Source organism: Argiope bruennichi, chromosome 4 (genome assembly GCF_947563725.1).
Source record: "Argiope bruennichi chromosome 4, qqArgBrue1.1, whole genome shotgun sequence".
Classification (NCBI taxonomy): Eukaryota; Metazoa; Arthropoda; class Arachnida; order Araneae; family Araneidae; genus Argiope; species Argiope bruennichi.
The window spans coordinates 49,878,825-49,896,522 of NC_079154.1; the positions used below are offsets into that span (position 1 = coordinate 49,878,825).

General features: G+C 26.9%; 1 protein-coding gene across 8 annotated transcripts in view; it reads left to right on the forward strand.

Moving 5' to 3' along the window:
- Positions 1 to 17,194, forward strand: part of LOC129965867 (cyclic AMP-dependent transcription factor ATF-1-like) — a 53,945-nt gene extending 36,751 nt beyond the window's left edge. For 4 of the 8 annotated variants that reach the window (XM_056080112.1, XM_056080110.1, XM_056080109.1 and 1 more), the window contains 7 exons: positions 2,741 to 2,902; positions 5,562 to 5,723; positions 7,533 to 7,625; positions 8,724 to 8,988; positions 11,418 to 11,555; positions 13,109 to 13,262; positions 15,855 to 17,194. In XM_056080112.1, coding sequence (XP_055936087.1) covers positions 2,747 to 2,902; positions 5,562 to 5,723; positions 7,533 to 7,625; positions 8,724 to 8,988; positions 11,418 to 11,555; positions 13,109 to 13,262; positions 15,855 to 15,999 — 1,113 coding nt within the window. In that variant the 5' untranslated portion in view covers positions 2,741 to 2,746 and the 3' untranslated portion in view covers positions 16,000 to 17,194. Of the gene's footprint in view, positions 1 to 882; positions 1,128 to 2,740; positions 2,903 to 5,561; positions 5,724 to 7,532; positions 7,626 to 8,723; positions 8,989 to 11,417; positions 11,556 to 13,108; positions 13,263 to 15,854 lie in introns of those variants that run through there. The other 4 variants (XM_056080116.1, XM_056080115.1, XM_056080114.1 and 1 more) reach the window with 3 other exon arrangements.
- The last annotated feature ends 504 nt before the right edge of the window (positions 17,195 to 17,698 follow it).

The following is a 17,698-nucleotide window of genomic DNA, read 5'->3' on the forward strand; positions in this document are numbered from 1 at the left end:
GGAAATATTTAACTTTGCAATAAATGTATTTATCAAATAAATTTTAAAAATTGCCGAAAATATTTTCGGCACAAATGCATTTTTTTCTTTGGCATATTTTAGAGGGATAGAATAATTTATTTATTTCCTATTTATGGAATCTTTCATCTTAATAAATAAACATCAGTTCTTCTTAATGCTATTGTTCTTTTTCTGCATATAAAATTTGCGAATTTTAATCAAATTTAACTTAAATGGAAATGTTTTCACTCTTTATTCTTCTGGCTACTTACTTTTAAAAATGTATCGCAATTCATTATATTTCTATTTAGTTGTAGCTCTTGTTTTCTAATAATAACAAAACATTAAAAAATATATTTCTTTTATTCTTGACAGTAAATTTAATGATTTAAAATCCGCTGAAATCACCGAATTCGTACTTTCTATCTAAATATACATCATATTCAGATTTTGGAACAATTGAATAGTGTGATTATACAGGGAGGAAAGGAAAAATAATCCAACGAATCAATAGCTTTAAAAGGAAAAAATAAATAAGAAAAGGGCCACAAAAATATCTGTGTATTAAATAGCATGACAGTTATTTTAAAAGTCAAGTTCTGAGCATTATTCTCTGAATATTTTGTAAGTAACAAGTTAAGTACGACTACCAACTCCCCTGCCCAGTGACGCAGTTGATGATGTCATCCACCAAAATGGAGTGACGGAGACGATGACGTCAGCGTCCTGTTTCAAAGTAAAAACTGATGCATTGCGCATGTCTTTTCACAAGCTATTTCCCAGATTTTTCTTTTGATATTTTTTTTTGCCTGCCACGTTAGGCTTAGTTCAATTCTGGACCTTGGGAATTCGAGCCGACTTGTGGGCATGCGCATATATTCAGTTTTTACTGCATGAAATTTTCTCGTGACTCATGTTTTTGCTTAGGGGATAGCCGCCCACAGACTACACCTGCCTCCCCCCTTCATATTCGGAAGCTGCGCATACACTTGAACTTGGCGACTTGCATAGCTACTACTGAAGAACAAATGTGTAAACTGTAAATTGCGGGAGAGCAAAACATTTACTGTCTTCCTGGGAACATTCCAAAATTTTAGCTCACAGGGAGGGGAAAGTTGAATGCCAAGGTGTGTAGTGCGATAGAATTTTTAAATTTATATTAAAATGACTGAAAACAGGGTATTAATGAATTCATAGTTCCAATTAAAAATGAGGAAAATTAAAAATAAAATTGATTGAATTTATGGGTAAAATTTATAGATCACTTTACACGAAATTTAGTGCTTAAAAAAAGGGTTTTTCTTCCTCTGAGTAATCAAGGAAGAAGATATAAAATATTTCATTATAATGCAGAAAATGCAGTTTAGCTATGTTTCTTTAAATATTGAACATAGCAGTGATTAAATTTACTAGCTTTTTAAAATTCACTATCAATAAAGGCATTAGTTTTCTATGGATATTTTAATCTTATAGCATATTATTAACAAATCTGTAACAAAAATCCTTGTCCTTTCTCAGCAATCTCTCTTTTCTTTAAATTATTTAATTTTCTTCCTTTTAATGATTTAATATTGCTAATTCTATTATAACAAGACATATAAAAACTATTTATTTAAAATAGTAGTAAAAGTTTCTGCCTTTTCCACATTCAGTACTTCTAGCATAAGATGAAATAATTAAACTGAGTTTTCCTTTAATTTTTTTCAGACAAATGTGATTAGAAACTAAAAAATGTATTGTATCCTGGGACTATTTATTCTCTCTGTGTCATTTGTGTATCATTTAGGATAACATAAAATTTTATGCATGAAATATATTTTTGATAAGCAGTAGAGAAATAAAGTATGGTAGACTTATTATAAATTATGGGTTTATAATATTATGTAGAATTTTCCTTTTTAATTCCTTTATTTCTGTAACTTATCAGAAAATAACATGCAAAATCTGTCTTCCATTACTTCTGCCTGTTTATCAGAGATGTTTTCATACTGAACTTTTAGTGATATAACAGACATAATTCATAATAAAACCAGAATGATCTTCTTTCTTTGATTTTTCATTCAACATAAAAATAATTGGAAAAAGAGCTTTTTAGAAATGATATATTTATAGCCTTTAAATTTTGTTTAAATACTGTAATAATTGTAAATAACTAAGAATGCTTTTTTTTCCAAAAGTTTTTATTACTGAAGGCATGCTATTAATATTTGTCTACTTCCTGGATTTATTACTATTCATTGCTTGTGTTTTAGTATTGTTACTTGCTTGTACATATGCACTTTGAAAAAAGGTTAAATATTTTTTTATATGTAATTCATCTTTTTGGAAGTTCTTGTTATGAATTTTTATCTTGATAATTTGTTTTGTGTACCAAGTGGCTGATTTAACCCTCAAATAGATCTTTCAACTTTTGCCTGTTTCTGATAGAATGGTAGATTGAAAAATTGGAAGCAATATAATACAAAGTATTTTTCAAACATCTTTTAAAAAATGATAATCCAGCATCTATTATAATTATTTAATTGCTCGTTTAATGATATTTTGCTAAATGCAGTAGAAGTATCTATTTGACCAACTCATTCTCTAGTTTGATAATCAAGGATCAATAACTGTTTAATAGAAATTAACCCATATTGACATACGTCTTAAGAAACCATGCTTCTGACGGAGCTCTTGTGTATGTCCTGCCTGATGCTTGAACCATGCTTTGAAGCTCTTCTTCCCCTCTTTCTCTCCACAGCATGCTATGGAGACGCTGGTGGCCGACCAGAACGTCGAGACATCACAGGCAGGAGGGGAACAGTCATCCAGCGCACAGAATGATGGTGGAGCCCGCTCTACAGGAGCACAGGTCCGAGCCAATGGGACTGTGGTCCTTGCCTCCCCTGCCCAGGTGAAGCATGTGGGTACCCTCTCTTTGCTTTTCTTGCTCTGTGCAATCTTTCTACATGCTTCTATCACAATCCATTGTTTTATTCAACACTCAACTTACAATCTGAAAAGCATGAAAGTTATTCAGTATTTTGTAGTTCCTACAGATGCATGCTATATAATTGAAAAATTCTTAGTTGATTAATTATAAAAATTTCTTGCAAAATTTAATGTTAAATGCTTTTTTCTGTTATCCTTTCTATTTCCCACTGTCAATGTTTTTGTTAAGCTCTCTTTCTGTGCTGTGAAATGTTTAGCTTCATATCTATGATTTTCATGCTATTTTTTTATATAAATTTTTTCCCTTAAATATAATATGGATATTTATTCCAATAAAAAGTTAAATAAAATGATAATAGTTGGAACCTAGCTGATAAAATTTTTATACAAGGCATGCTATGAATAAATTGTGTGATTTTAAATTACTTTTTAAATGCAAAAAAAAAAAAAGTATATACCATATGCCAAAGTTATTTTTAACATATTTTTTTTTTTCAAGGTTTCTTTTAAACACTTGAAATACTTTTTTTAAAAAATTATTTATGAATACATAAGGAATTTCTTTTTTTAATTTATTGAAGAGTAAAATGATCAGGGAATATTGCTGTATGATTTATGAATATTCTCCCCAAACTGTACTGCTTTTGCTAGCTTTATTTTCTTGCAGTAAAATGACAGGGAAGGGTGAGGTGATTTCTGATTTATTTATTTAAATTATGACATTGTTTATACATATTTCAAAATCTGATATCATTGGAAACTAATTATATTTGGTATTGTTTTGATGAATATATTTAAGAAGTCTTCAGTGAATGTTTTGCTAATGAAGTATGTTTTATTTTTACTTTTGAATTAAAATATGTGCATTTTACTTCCTTAACTTGATATTGTTTTAAAATTTTGTATTTAGCAAAAATAGCTTATAAATTCAGCATAAAAGATAATCTTGGCCATAACACTGTTGATGTGAAAATTTTGTTTGCAGGCTCAGTTATTAAAAATCTCAAATACTATTAATTTTGTATTCTTTCCCAAATGAAAAAGTTATTTTCCTAAGTTATTAAAAAATTTACTGCAAGGGTTGCTAATTTTTCTTTTGTAACAAGCTATTTTTAAATTCTCTTTATCAAAATACTGTTTAAAAGGCTGTAAGTCAGCATCTGGAATTAATAAAATATACACTTTTGAAAATTGAATCTATAATATTAGAAAGATTGTCAAATTGAAATTAGTTTTGTTTTGTTTAAAAGTATTCCAATAAAATACATTGCAATTCTTTTAGTATCAGTACCTATAAGTGTAATTATAAAATATAGCTATACACAAGAATGTTTAAAGCTATTTATTTTTATAAATTCATATTTTTTTTGTCCAAACTGTATGGTAGGATTCTAAATATATTATAATTTATTTAAAAAAAATTGTACTAAAATATATGCTTTTTAAAATATTTCAATCATTTATAATGAAATTTCTGTTGCTGTATTTATTGAGAAAGTTAATCAAAGATCTGTGATTATGGTACTACTCCCACTTTCAAATAAAACTGCTAACTTGCTTTTCAGTTAATTTCTTAGTTCGTTTTAATAAAATTCATGTTTAGAAACTTCTGTTCATAAGAATATATCAATATGAGTATCAGCAGAAGTTCAAATGCATTAATTTTTAGTTAAATATTAGTTCAAGTATATCATTCTTTTGGATATGATGGGGTAACTTTTTGTGTTTTTTCACTCATTAAGTAATAAATTTTTGTTTGTTTTAAATTTTGATGTTGGAGATCAATGGATTGTTATTGTCAAAAGAGAAGGTTTGGAGGTGCATAAAAATCATAAAATATGTTTAAAATTTTCATGAAGTATTATTTTCTATTTAATATTTTCTTATTAAATTAAAAAGAAATAAATTCATGCATAAAAAGCACTTTATGCAATACTTTAATATCATGTTTCCAATTTTTGATTTACATATTTTATTATAAGAGTATAAATCTGATTTAATGTTACAATTAATCCTCTTTCAAATCGGATTTCTTTAGTATTCTTTACAATTTATATTCATGATTATTCTTGCTCTCATATTGATCTTATATTTTTGGAAAAAATATAATTTTCTACCTTTTTTTTTTTTTTTTTTTTTTTGTTTTGTCAGTGTTGATTAATTTTAGGGCACTAGAACTACAATTTGAAATTTTGGTAGTTTGTTGGCAATTAACTTTCTTTATTAAAATGCATGTTTGTTAAACAGTGTATAGTTATGTAACAAATCTTATCTTAATTCTGTTATTTATATGTAGAATTATAAAATAACATTCAACTGGCACATATTAATTTGTTTGCAGTATTGTGACATTTCAAACCTACAAATTACCATTTTGGGAGAGGGAAGAAAAAGTTATTTTTTAATGCAAATATTAATCAAAAACTGTATTCTCTCTCTCTCTCTTTTTTTAAATCTTTTTAACTGGAATTTTTTATTGTTTGGAAATTTTATTTCAAGGATGTTTTTATAATTAAATTATATTTTTAATACTAAACTATACTTCAATTAATATCTTTTGTATTGGTGAATATGGCATTGAACAAAAAAAAAAAAAAAGGGTTTTCTCATATTTTAAAATTGTTTTCCAGAATACACAGGCTATTGCAGTTCCCCAGGCAGGTGGAGGAGTGTCCATTGTTCATGTAGCCATTCCTAATCAGCCTGTGCATGTCCAGTCTGTTATACAGCCAGGACCCAACCAGCAATCAGTCATACAGGCACCAGGTGGTGCCACATTGCAGTCTGTTCAGGTAATTTATTTTGGCTATAAAGAGAAAAGTAAAAATAAAAGTATTAATAATTTGACTTTTTTAAATTGATCTTTGAACTGATATATTTTTAGTACTTCACAAGAAATTATATTTCAAGATATGATTTTAGATGGAGAATAGATTGCATGATTAAAATACACACATGCACTTTGCTTTATTTTATGAAATTATTAATTTTTCATCTAATATTAACATTGTAGATATTCTAAACATTTCATGCAATTTCACCTAAACAAGGAAACAGAAAATTGTCTTTTTGAACTATGCAATATGCACCATACGAAACTGATATTTTAAACAAAGCTTCAATTCTAGAATTGTTTTTTTTTATAAAAGTTTATGCTACTGAAAAAAAATATTTCAAAGGGAAAATTTTTTACAATTTGAACAAATATTGTCATTTAATTTATAATTATATTCTGATTTGTTCTCAAAGGTCGGCTTTTGTTCACAGTATTTCTTCACTGAGTTCTTCTGCTTAATATTTTTTTAAGTTGTTTAAATGTTCTGCTATATGCAGGTGATTTTTATCATCCTTAGTGGCAAAAAATATTTCCTATAGAAATATCTAGCAATTATGGAACCAAAAAAGTATTGTCATAGTAGATATTCCAATATTAGGAAATGCAGTTACAATCCTAATTGAAGTCCTGGTCGTATAAATTGTGACCCACTCTTCTCAATTCCTTTGATTATTCATGATAAATACTTTTAACGTTTTGTCTTAAAAATACTAAAATGTATGAATTGGTGGTGACATGATGCAATAATCTTCAAAAAAGGAACGAGGCAAAAAAGATCCAGAAATTCTGCTTCTTCTGATTTCATTCCTTTATTGGGTTTCTGTTGAAACCTGTGTTGATATTTGATACAATCCACAATGAACCATCTGGGAACAGTTTAGTGGCGGGAATTTCACCATAATGATCAGTGTTATAAATGAAATTGTTAGTCATGGCACTTTTATTTTAATCATGATTTCACTATATTTAATAAATGTATCATTATAAATTATTCTCTGTGGATCATGTTTCTCAAGTTTCTACAATAAAAATTATCTGACTATAAGGATTAAGATAATTTTCTTTATCCTTTAAACTAGATATTGTCTATGCAGCTGTCATTTTTGATAGTTGCATAGACTTTACTTATAGTTTTTTTTTAATGTCTTGTAATGTTATTTCTGCTTTAGCATATCATTTTTTTAAAAATCATGTAATTTCTCATATATTATTATAGTAGTTATGTAGTTCTATGAAATTCACTAATTAAGTAATATCACATTTGTTATTATTTATTGTAAATAACTAAGCAATACTTCCAAAGTTTATAAAAAAATAAATTTTTATATAGAAATAACGATATGCAATCACCATATCAAAGACTGTAAATGACAAAACCAAGAGTAATTTTTAAAAAATTGTTGAACTAAATAACATTGGAACCAATGAATAATAAAAAAATTATTTTTTTGTCTGAATTGCTTATTTTATTTGTAGGGAAAGGACTATCTTATTCAATCTCATTTTCAATGAGATTTGATTACAATTAAGAGTTCACCCACAAACATGCTCATTAAAACTTTAAAAACAAAATTTAAAGTTCTCTTGATTTTGCCACTTACTGAAATATTTTTCCTTTGTGTGCAATTTTTAATTGTTGTTTAGTGAAGCAACAATTGAGAGTTTGAATTTTACTGAGAGTTCCAGTTTTAAGTTAATAATGCATTTATATTTTGTTCAGTAATTTCACCATTTATATCTATAATAAACTATGTGTTACTTTCAGCTTCCAAAGAATGTAATTTTACTGAATAAATTAACTGGAGCTGGTTCTGTGATTCATAGTACTGACGGTGATGCCAGTGTTCATCCTGTACAGGTATGATTTTTATCCATACAGTTTTTCATTTAATGCACTCATTTTAAAACCATGGCAGAATCAGAATTGTAATAATTTTAATAAAGACTTGAACTAATGAAATCTTCAAGATTTTTCAGCGTTATATTACAGACATGATACTGATTGTACTTTTTACTTAGTCTAGTATAGAATACTGATCTCCCTTTAATTTCTTGGAGTAATATATTTATTGAAGTTTTGCACTGTTGCAATAATGTCTCTTAGTAATTATGTTCGTATGACTTTATATTTTAGTAACTTCTGTAAATAGCATAGTCAATAAAGCATATATTCAAGGCAACATATTTAAAAAATGATCTTTTATTTTCTAGTAGTACCATGACTAATCTGTTTGATTATGGAAATTTTAGCCTATTAAACATGACAATTATATCTATAAATTTATTTTGCTTCTCTTTTCAAATCTAGTGTTATGTAAGGAATGTGTTCCTGTATTTTTCTTTTGATTCATTTAATATATATGTTTATAATATAACTCCTATTTTACCTCCATACCCCCCCCCCCCTACACATACATATATACTTACTGTTCTACATATTAAAAAATATACACTTCATTTTGAAAGTTTTTGAGTATATAGAAAAATTAGATTAATCAGAGGTATGCATTATTCTTAATTACAGTATCTGTGAATAACATTTTAGATTTAGATATTTTGCCTATAAATAATACATCGCCCATAATATTAATATGGAATAAAAAAGTGGAATACATTTTTAATAAGAACAATTTAATTACAATTATTCGAGTAATAAATATCATTTCCATATATTTGATCTGAATGCAACACTTCATGAATGGACATGAATTTGACATTTCATTTTCTAGATGAAAATTTCTTTCTTTAAGAGAAATTGCATTTATGATTATACATCACCAGCATAATTTTAATCATTAATATTATTGGATCGGGAGGAGAGATTTATCTAGTTCTGTTCCAACCATTTCAAATTAATTATTTCCTATTTTATTGCTAATGTTATGAGAGAGAAAATATGGTGTTTGTGTGTGCATGTCTCTAACACATACTATAGCTTAAGATTCCTTTGTTTTAGTTAATAACAACTGCAAAGGATGAGGACGGCGGCACTGTAACATTAGTAACACCCTCTGAGGACCCCAAGAAGCGTCGTGAAATCCTAGCACGAAGGCCTTCTTATCGTAAAATCTTGAACGAACTGTCTGCTACAGACGGTGGTGGCACTGCTGTGCTGAAGGAAGAGGAACCCCACAGCCTTACACAGGACGCCACCCAGGAACAGGAAGCCAGCACTATTACAGTGGGTGGAAACCAATATTCCACAACTGGACTACTCAAAGGTGAAATAGAAAGTCTTTTCAGACTTTTTATTTTTTCAAGGAAGATGTACTGAGAAATTTTACTTTTAACTTAGTTTGAGATTAATTTACATTTCATTCCTCCTATTGGTACTGTTGTTTTGGTGCACTGATAGCTGACAATAATAATTATGTTTAAGGAATGAAAAATATTAGGGTCTCCCACACACACATATATAAGTTAAGTCTCAAAATATTACCTTGATAGAAATTACCAAGTAAATTAAGATTGCATAAAATATATCTATAAAGATTTTCTTTTAATTCTTGCTGGTCATCACATACAATATTCAACAAATTCTTTGATATAATGTTGATATTTTACCTAACTGGATACTTTTTTTTTCTGTCTCTTTTTTTTCTGTCTTATTCTCTTTTTGAAAAATAGTATATTAGGAAAGGAATAAATTTCCTTCTTTTAAGCAGTTCGTGCTCTGTTTCCACAGTATTTTTATTATTGAAGTTTGTAATTTAATGAAGAATTCATTATTTACTCATTTGAACCCTTTCCACCTTTTTCAACCTTATTAAACTTTGTTGAAATTTGATACACAAGTTTCTTTTCTTTCTTTTTTTTTTTTTTCAATTTAATTATGTATAATTTATACACTTATCTTTAACAGAACTTAATAAATAATTTTATTAATCCCTATTTAACTAAATAGTAAACATTTTGATTGCTTTATACAAAATAATAATCATATTGCATGCAAAAACTTGCAAATTTCTATTATATTTCTTTTTGTTCATCCCTCTTTAATTAATTTTTTAAAAATATTTTAGTTGCCGCCCCTTCTACACAAAAGATTATTGTTGCTTATTTTAGATTGCAAACCAATAAGTTTATTCAAACTCAACACAAAGTATATTGTCGTTTTTCTAATTCATGCAATATTCTCATGATATTTGAACATTCTCTCGGATGTAATTGAAACGTATATTTCTAAAAAGAAAGGAGGGTAAGACATAAATAGTTGAAAAAATATACTACATATCTTATTGTTGATATTCTTTACTTCCATTAAGACGAAAATATTTCTGTGTCTGCTGCAAATCAAAAACAAGTGAAATTTCAGTCACATCATGCTAAACATTTTTTCAGATTATATGTGTGTGTATTTAGTTTTCTGATTAATTTGCTTCAATAGCTTTATGACAGAAGTAATTATTAGTAAGCTCTACTAAAGAATCTTATTATATCTATTATTTGAACACTCATGACAAATTTTAAATGCTCTTAAATTTTGCTTATGATTTGCATTAATATTTTCAATCACCTTTTTATGTAATCCCTTTGTGTATAATTCTCCTGATTTGGTTACTAAATTGTTAACATTCTGCATTTCAATCTTGGTATGTGTAAAAGTTAAGAATATAATTGTCGGAACCAGTATAACTATTTCCCTATAACTATAGCAATTTTTTAAACTAGAACGCCATTCATGATTTCCTCTTTCATCTTCTATTATCTATATTGATCTAGCATTTGTATTTATAAATGCTTAACTAAATAAATGTACTAAAACAGATTGAAATCTGTGCAATTGTACTTGACAAAAGATACTCTAATACACTCTATAATATTTTTATATTATTTTTATCAAGTATACATTTTCCTCTACCCAGAAATCTCGAATATTTGTAAAAATCGGAAATCTGTCACCACAAATAGGATAGTTTAACATTATATTATAATAAATCAAATTGAATATGTTAAAGTTTATTATAAGCATTAGTCTTCACCAAAAAATTTTTCTTTAAAAGCAAGAATTTTTGTAACAATATTGAACATTTTCAAATTATTTAATGAATATTTCTATGTATATAAAATTTTAAATGAAGATATAATTTAACTAGAATTTACTTCTGTTTTATACCATTTTAATCAGATGAATGTTCTAGGTTTAAAAAGAAAACAGTCTGTAAAGTCTAAATTTTAACTCTTTAATCCATTTAAATCTATATGGAATCTAAGCTTTACTTTGATTTTAGATTAAATTCTTAACTAAATAAATTTCTGGGTGTAAAAACGAAAGAAAATAGCCTACAAATTTAGATTTTATGTCTCTAATCAATTCAAATTTCTTCTCGCAAATGAGATACCTGCAGCAATATTAATTAATAATAACTTATTAGTAATTAATTGAAAATATAATTTAATAAATTTTGCAATTGCTGAATGTGAATAATTTAAGAAAAAGGAAAACTTAATTTTGTATATTTTTATTGGCTGTGTAATGCTACATCTAGAAGCATTGCATTGGCATTTTGCATTGATTTAGATGATAAAATTGCATTTTTTTTTTCATTTTATTCAATAAAATGATACATTCATTACATGTAGAATGTTAATGACAACTTTTTCTAAACAATGCTATAGAAACTAGAAAATAATGAATTGTTTCTTGCAGCTATTCAACTAGCAACTGGCAGCCAAGATAGTGGTATTCAAGGTCTACAGACCTTAACAATGACCAATACAGGGGGTGGTACAGCCAGCGCTATCGTCCAGTACACCCAAGGCCAAGATGGACAGTTTTTTGTTCCAGGTTAGATACCTTCTTTAAAATTGCATTTTTACATTTTACTATTTAAAATTTCTCATCAACTCTTATTTTAAACCATGGAATTAATTTACATTAATCCTAGATAAATAAATTGAAATAAGTATTAATCTGTAACTAACTGTTTGATTCATTTTCATTATTTGTCAAATTTAAAATAGGTATATTCTTACATTTCCTTTATTTGCTTCAAATAATTAAGCATATTTTAAGATTTACAAGATAGAAAAATGGCAAAAATTAGCATATACACTCTTGGCTGATATGCTTTCCTTAAATAATATTGTAGTAGTTGCATATATATATATATATATATATATATATATTTGCTGCACTTTTAGTCAAGTCTTCTTTGGGTTTTTCAATATATATTATACAGTAAACAAGCAAAAATACTTCGGCTTATTATGGCATTAATGCAAACTTTTGTTCATTATCTTTAAACATGCGACTACTAGATGACTAAGGTTCATGAAATGCAGCTGGAATTTTAAAAATAAAGGGAATACAAGTTGTTTCTTAGTTGTGATATGTTTATTATTCGTCTTTATTACTCCATTTTGAAAAGATAATAAGATTTATATCTTGGGGGGGGGGTAAAGGGAAACCAAAATGGTGCAGAATAAGGGAGGAATTACTATTATTTATTGTATAATAAAATGCTTTATTGTTAATTTGATTTATTCTTTATTAAAAAGACATCAAATTTATATGGAACTATTTATTAATTTTATCAAAACTAAATTAAATATTGGAATTGATGCAGTTTTATTTTAAATAATCAAATATTATTTGTAATTGTAATTTTCTTTTTGAATGTGCTTGTATTCAATACTTTTGTAAATCATTCTGTGCTTGTAAATCAATTACTTTTCTTATCCTTTTATTTAACCCTCTAAATTTGTTGAAATATACCCTCATTTTTTTTTTATCAATTTTTATATTTAGCTTTGTAATATAATTAGAAGGCTGTTTTAATTGTGCTGATTTCAAGAAAATAAGTTTGAAAGGTGTTTTATGATTAAAATACTTTGTTTCATTTAACTTATTATTAAAGTGAACATAGAAGTTGCTACTGATTTTGAAAACAGTTTAGTAGCATTTGAATGGTTGTTGCTTCTTTTAAAATTTTAAGATTTCTTTGAAAATTTGTATATTTTTTTCCAAGTAATCACTACCGAGAAAAATATCTGAAATGTTAAGCATTTTCACTCACAAATATAATGACTTCAACTTATTACTATACTGAAAATGGATGTTTAATTAATATGAAGGCTAAGAAAAATGTGGCACTTGAAATGATTTTAAAACTTTATGTTGCTAAATCATGTTTGCTAAATATGTGCCTGATTTTATAAAGAGAAAAAAAATTATGATCATGCATAGTTTCACATGAAAGCCTAATTTCAGTATTTAATTCTATGATAAAATAGGACATAAATAACTGTAAAATTTTGTTTGTGTATAATGTATTTTAAAGCAATGCAGTCTATTCTCGAAAATATTTTGTAATGAATGGTTGTACTTTTTTTTTGCAGTGACAGTATCTGCTGCGGACCTGCAGGCGTACCAGATCCGTGCATCAACGCCCACAGGGGGCCTCTCCCAGGGCAGCCTCCAAACCATCCAGAATCCCCAACAACTGGCAGAGGAGGCTTCTCGTAAGAGGGAGCTCAGGCTCCTCAAAAACAGGTAAGATATATCAAACTATTAATAGATAATTCCATAATGTGATGTAACTTAATTAAGAATTTAACTTAATTGCCTATATTTTATTATTAACTGGCCTTCAGAAATGGCTCTTGAAAATTAATTTTCTGCTGTTAATTTAGCCCATATTGGAAAGGGAAATGAAAGAACAATTTTCAGCATAATTTTCTTTTTTATTGGTTTCAATTATATCACTTACATTTTAAATACAATTTTTTATCAATGCTGACCTTAACTCTTCTTAGTTCTACCTTTATTATATATATTAAAAGATCAAAATTTTCAGTTTTTACTTTTATTTATTTCTTTATTTATTTTTTAACTTTACATGATGGTTAATGGTACAATGTCGTTTTGTACTTTTGACCAGAGGATGGTTTACTTTTGACCTGGACTTATTATGAAAAGTAATATAAATTAGAAAACGACTTTTAATGAATTAAATAATAAGATATTTTCGATTAAAACAAGTTTTTGTAAATAAGATGTTATTTACAAAATTCCACAGCATTAAAAAGATTTATTTGTTTTGAAGTTTATTCATTGTTCTGATATGTAATAATTGAAGAAAACCTTTATTCAACTTGAAAGTTTGAAAGAAATGTCTATAATTATTTTTAGAATTCATTTGTTTAGAAAACTAGCAAGATTTTCAACTTGTGGCTATTGTTCCTCTGAATTTTTATTGGCAATCCATAGTGGAACTCCCTTAAAAAAAAAATGGCACTCATAAGCCAAACACATTGCAAAATTAGTAATAGGAAATATCAAAAAAGAATACTACATTTATAAATTCTTTTATTTTTATTTCTTTCTTATTTTTCGCCAGACTTACATCTCTTACTCAATTTTCTAAATTATCTAAAGATTAAGCCTCTTAGAATTAAGGTATCACACAATTTTGTGTATCAAATTTTAGATAATATAGTTAAACTCGAATACTTTAATTTATCATTCCTTCCGTAATAAACTTTCAATCCATAGAAATTGGGTGGGAAATAATATCAATAAGAGAAAATTTATTTAATTCTTTATTACTTGTCATGACATTTATTTTTAAAATTTAAATAGAAATTACTTGTAACAGATCATATTATCAAAAATCATATAGAAATGACACATATACATTAATAATTCTCTCACAGTTTGAAGAAACATCTTGTTACAAGTATTTCTAGTTTCTTCTAAATAAGAAGTATTGGATTTCTGACGTGATCAAGGGAACAACACATTGCAATTGTCAATAATGATAAAGTTTCATATTTGAACTTTTATTGCTCATTTTTTGGTTAAGAATAGAAAACCCAGAGTTTGTATAAAATAAGTTTATTAATCTGCTTGTAATGCATTGTACTCACTAATATTGTTCCTTAATAGTATCAAAAAAATGTTATGATGCAGCAGTCATTTTTGTTATGCCTTCTTTTCAATGCAGTGAGATTATATTATGGTTTTATTCATAAAAGTTTTTATTTCAAACAGCAACAAACTAATTTAAACAAATAATGGAAATACTTGTATTAAAAATGCAAACTTCCAAATTTCTGTCGCTAGTTAGAACAGACTGAATTAGTCAAAAGAACAACACTTTTTCTCCTACTGATTATCATGTTAGTGAAATAAACATGATTTATGCAGTTTAAACAATATTTGTAAAATTCTACATGCATATATAGAATACATCTAAATTTTGTTTTTGTATTTTCTTGAAATGTTTCATATATAAGTAGGAATACCTATACATCTGTTGCAAAAGGCTATGACATTTTGATTGCTGTTTTATAAGAATAGTGAAAGAGCTGGCATTTTTTTAGTTGAGAATTATTGTATTGTGATTGAATGTTCCTAAAGTATTAACTAAATAATTTCCTTCGTGTATTTGTCTTACAGTTGAATAGTGCAATTCTATGAATCTTTTATCTCGTCTTGAAAGAAGTGCAAATGCTAATGTTTACATGACTGTTAGATACTAATGAATAAAAAAAAAAAGTATTATTTGAATGTTTTATAATTAAAAAAATTATACAATTATAACAAACTTTTGTTATGACATTTTTGTTTATTTTTGCCATTTAAATATGTTACACTTGTTGAACATATATTACACTGAACACTATGCAACATTTATATTTTTTTCTTCATATTTCACCGGGGGGGGGTTTAAATTAATCCCTTTTCATTCTATTCTTTTGTTGAAATTTGTATATTTTAAATCAATGAAATATAAACATGCTTTTAATTACTAATAATGAAAGGCTCAATCTTTTTTAGTGAACATTTATTTAATCAGCTTTGATTATTGATATCATGGGAACATATAAGCTATCTGTCGTACTTATATACTTTTTTATAATGTTTGTCTTATTGACATAAAAATGTAAAAGACTACCAGTAGATTAGTCCTGAAAGGTCCTTATATATTCTGAATATTCAAAACCAAGATACAAGAATATTCTGAATTATACAGGACCATTACAGAAAAATGAATTTGTATTATATTAGTCTACAATTGATATTTCTACATTTTTATTTAATGTTGTTGTGTATTTTTAATTCTTTTGCTTATTCTTACAGAGAAGCAGCCAAAGAATGTCGAAGGAAGAAAAAAGAGTACATCAAATGTTTGGAGAATCGTGTTGCTGTACTGGAGAACCAGAATAAGGCGCTCATTGAAGAGCTCAAATCCCTCAAAGAGCTCTATTGCCAAAAGAATGAATGAGTGTCTCTTGAGAATAGCAGCTCTGGAGCAGACTTTTAACAGAACAAAACAACTCAGTGAGCGGTGCGGTTTCCTTAGTTCGAAATTTATTTTTAGTGCATCGTTCATCTGAGTCCTATTTTCTCCCGTTTTGTTCCAATGGGTCGATGTAAAAAGATATGTGGATATTATGTACATATTTGCATTTGTCATTTTTGTACATGAATCAGAAAAAAAGAAAACTATTTTTTTGTCATTAAGAATTTTATATGATACAGTGAATGTCATAATGTTACTTCTTGAACCTGTTATAATACTCTATGTAGATTTACATCTATTATTTCAGTTGAATATTTTTGGACTTGTTGACATCTTTTTTCTTCTCAGCTTTAAATGCATTGTATATGCCAATCTATTACTAGAGATATTATTTATCATATTGTTTCTTATCATGTTTTGGTTTTTAATTGTCTTCATTTTGTATTTAAGCAGAAAAAGTTTATCAAGTTTTTGCATTTTATTTAATGTTTTTTTCCAATAAAGATGCTCTAAAGTATTTGTCATTAATATATTATGTGTAAGCTATATTTCATTGTTTTGAATTATAATTCTTTTTTTACAAAATTATCCGTGCCTACAGAAGTTAATTTGTTTTCTTATGTAAATAAAATTATTAAAGAATCATGGAATTCTTATAAACATAGATGAAAAAAAGTTATAAATACCCAGTGCCAATAATCTTGTTTTCAATTCTTTTTTTTAAAATTAATTTTATTAGGAAATAAGCCCCAAGATCAATGGAAGAAATGCATTATTTGGCTTTGGCCCAAGTAGAAGATAAATTCTTAACCAGAATTGCATTTTAATTTTTAATATGAATAATTTAGTTTTTTAATGCTCTTTTATAATTTCAAAGGCTCACTAATTTTATTTCAATACTAAATATATTATCTAGATATTATTGTGTATTTTTGTACATGAAAAAATATAACAATATTTGAAGAAGTTTTCCTAAAATTTATTGAAATTACCAAATAGTCACCTGTTTGTTTAACTTTGAAAATAAATTGCTTTGTAATTAAATTTTTGTTGAAATTTCAGGTTAGCTTCCACTGTGATACAACAGATTGTGTGTGCCATATGTTTTTGAACAATCATTATTCTATTTTTCTGCTGTTTGTATAAATTCTCAAAAGTATTTTTTTTTTATTAATAACACAGAAAAGATTCTGAAATTAAACAATATTGAATAAATCATATCAGTGAATTGATTAAGATCTAAGATTAAATTGATTATATCTAAGATTTGATTTTTCTTAAAACTTTTCACATAGTAGAGAGGTTTTGTTGAATAAATCCCGATGGTAGCAGATGTAATTTATGATAAAAGAGTTGATAAATCAAAATATATTGTAGCCGTTAAAATGTTTTTAAAATTCATTCAATACAATTTATTCTTAAAGACGTGTTTCATCTGATAAATGAAATGACATTTTGAGAAACTTGACGTGCTCTAGGGCTTTTTGTTCTGTTTATGGGAGAGTTGTAGTCAAAATGTCCAAAATACACCAGTAGAGTCTGAATTGCATTGTGGTTTTCATCTAAAATAAACATTTCCGAATCTTCTGCTTGCACGTAAAGCTCAAGTCATGAGCTGACTGTTTTTTGTATATAAATATAATAGCACTATCCTTTATTTTGGACATTTGACTACAGGCTC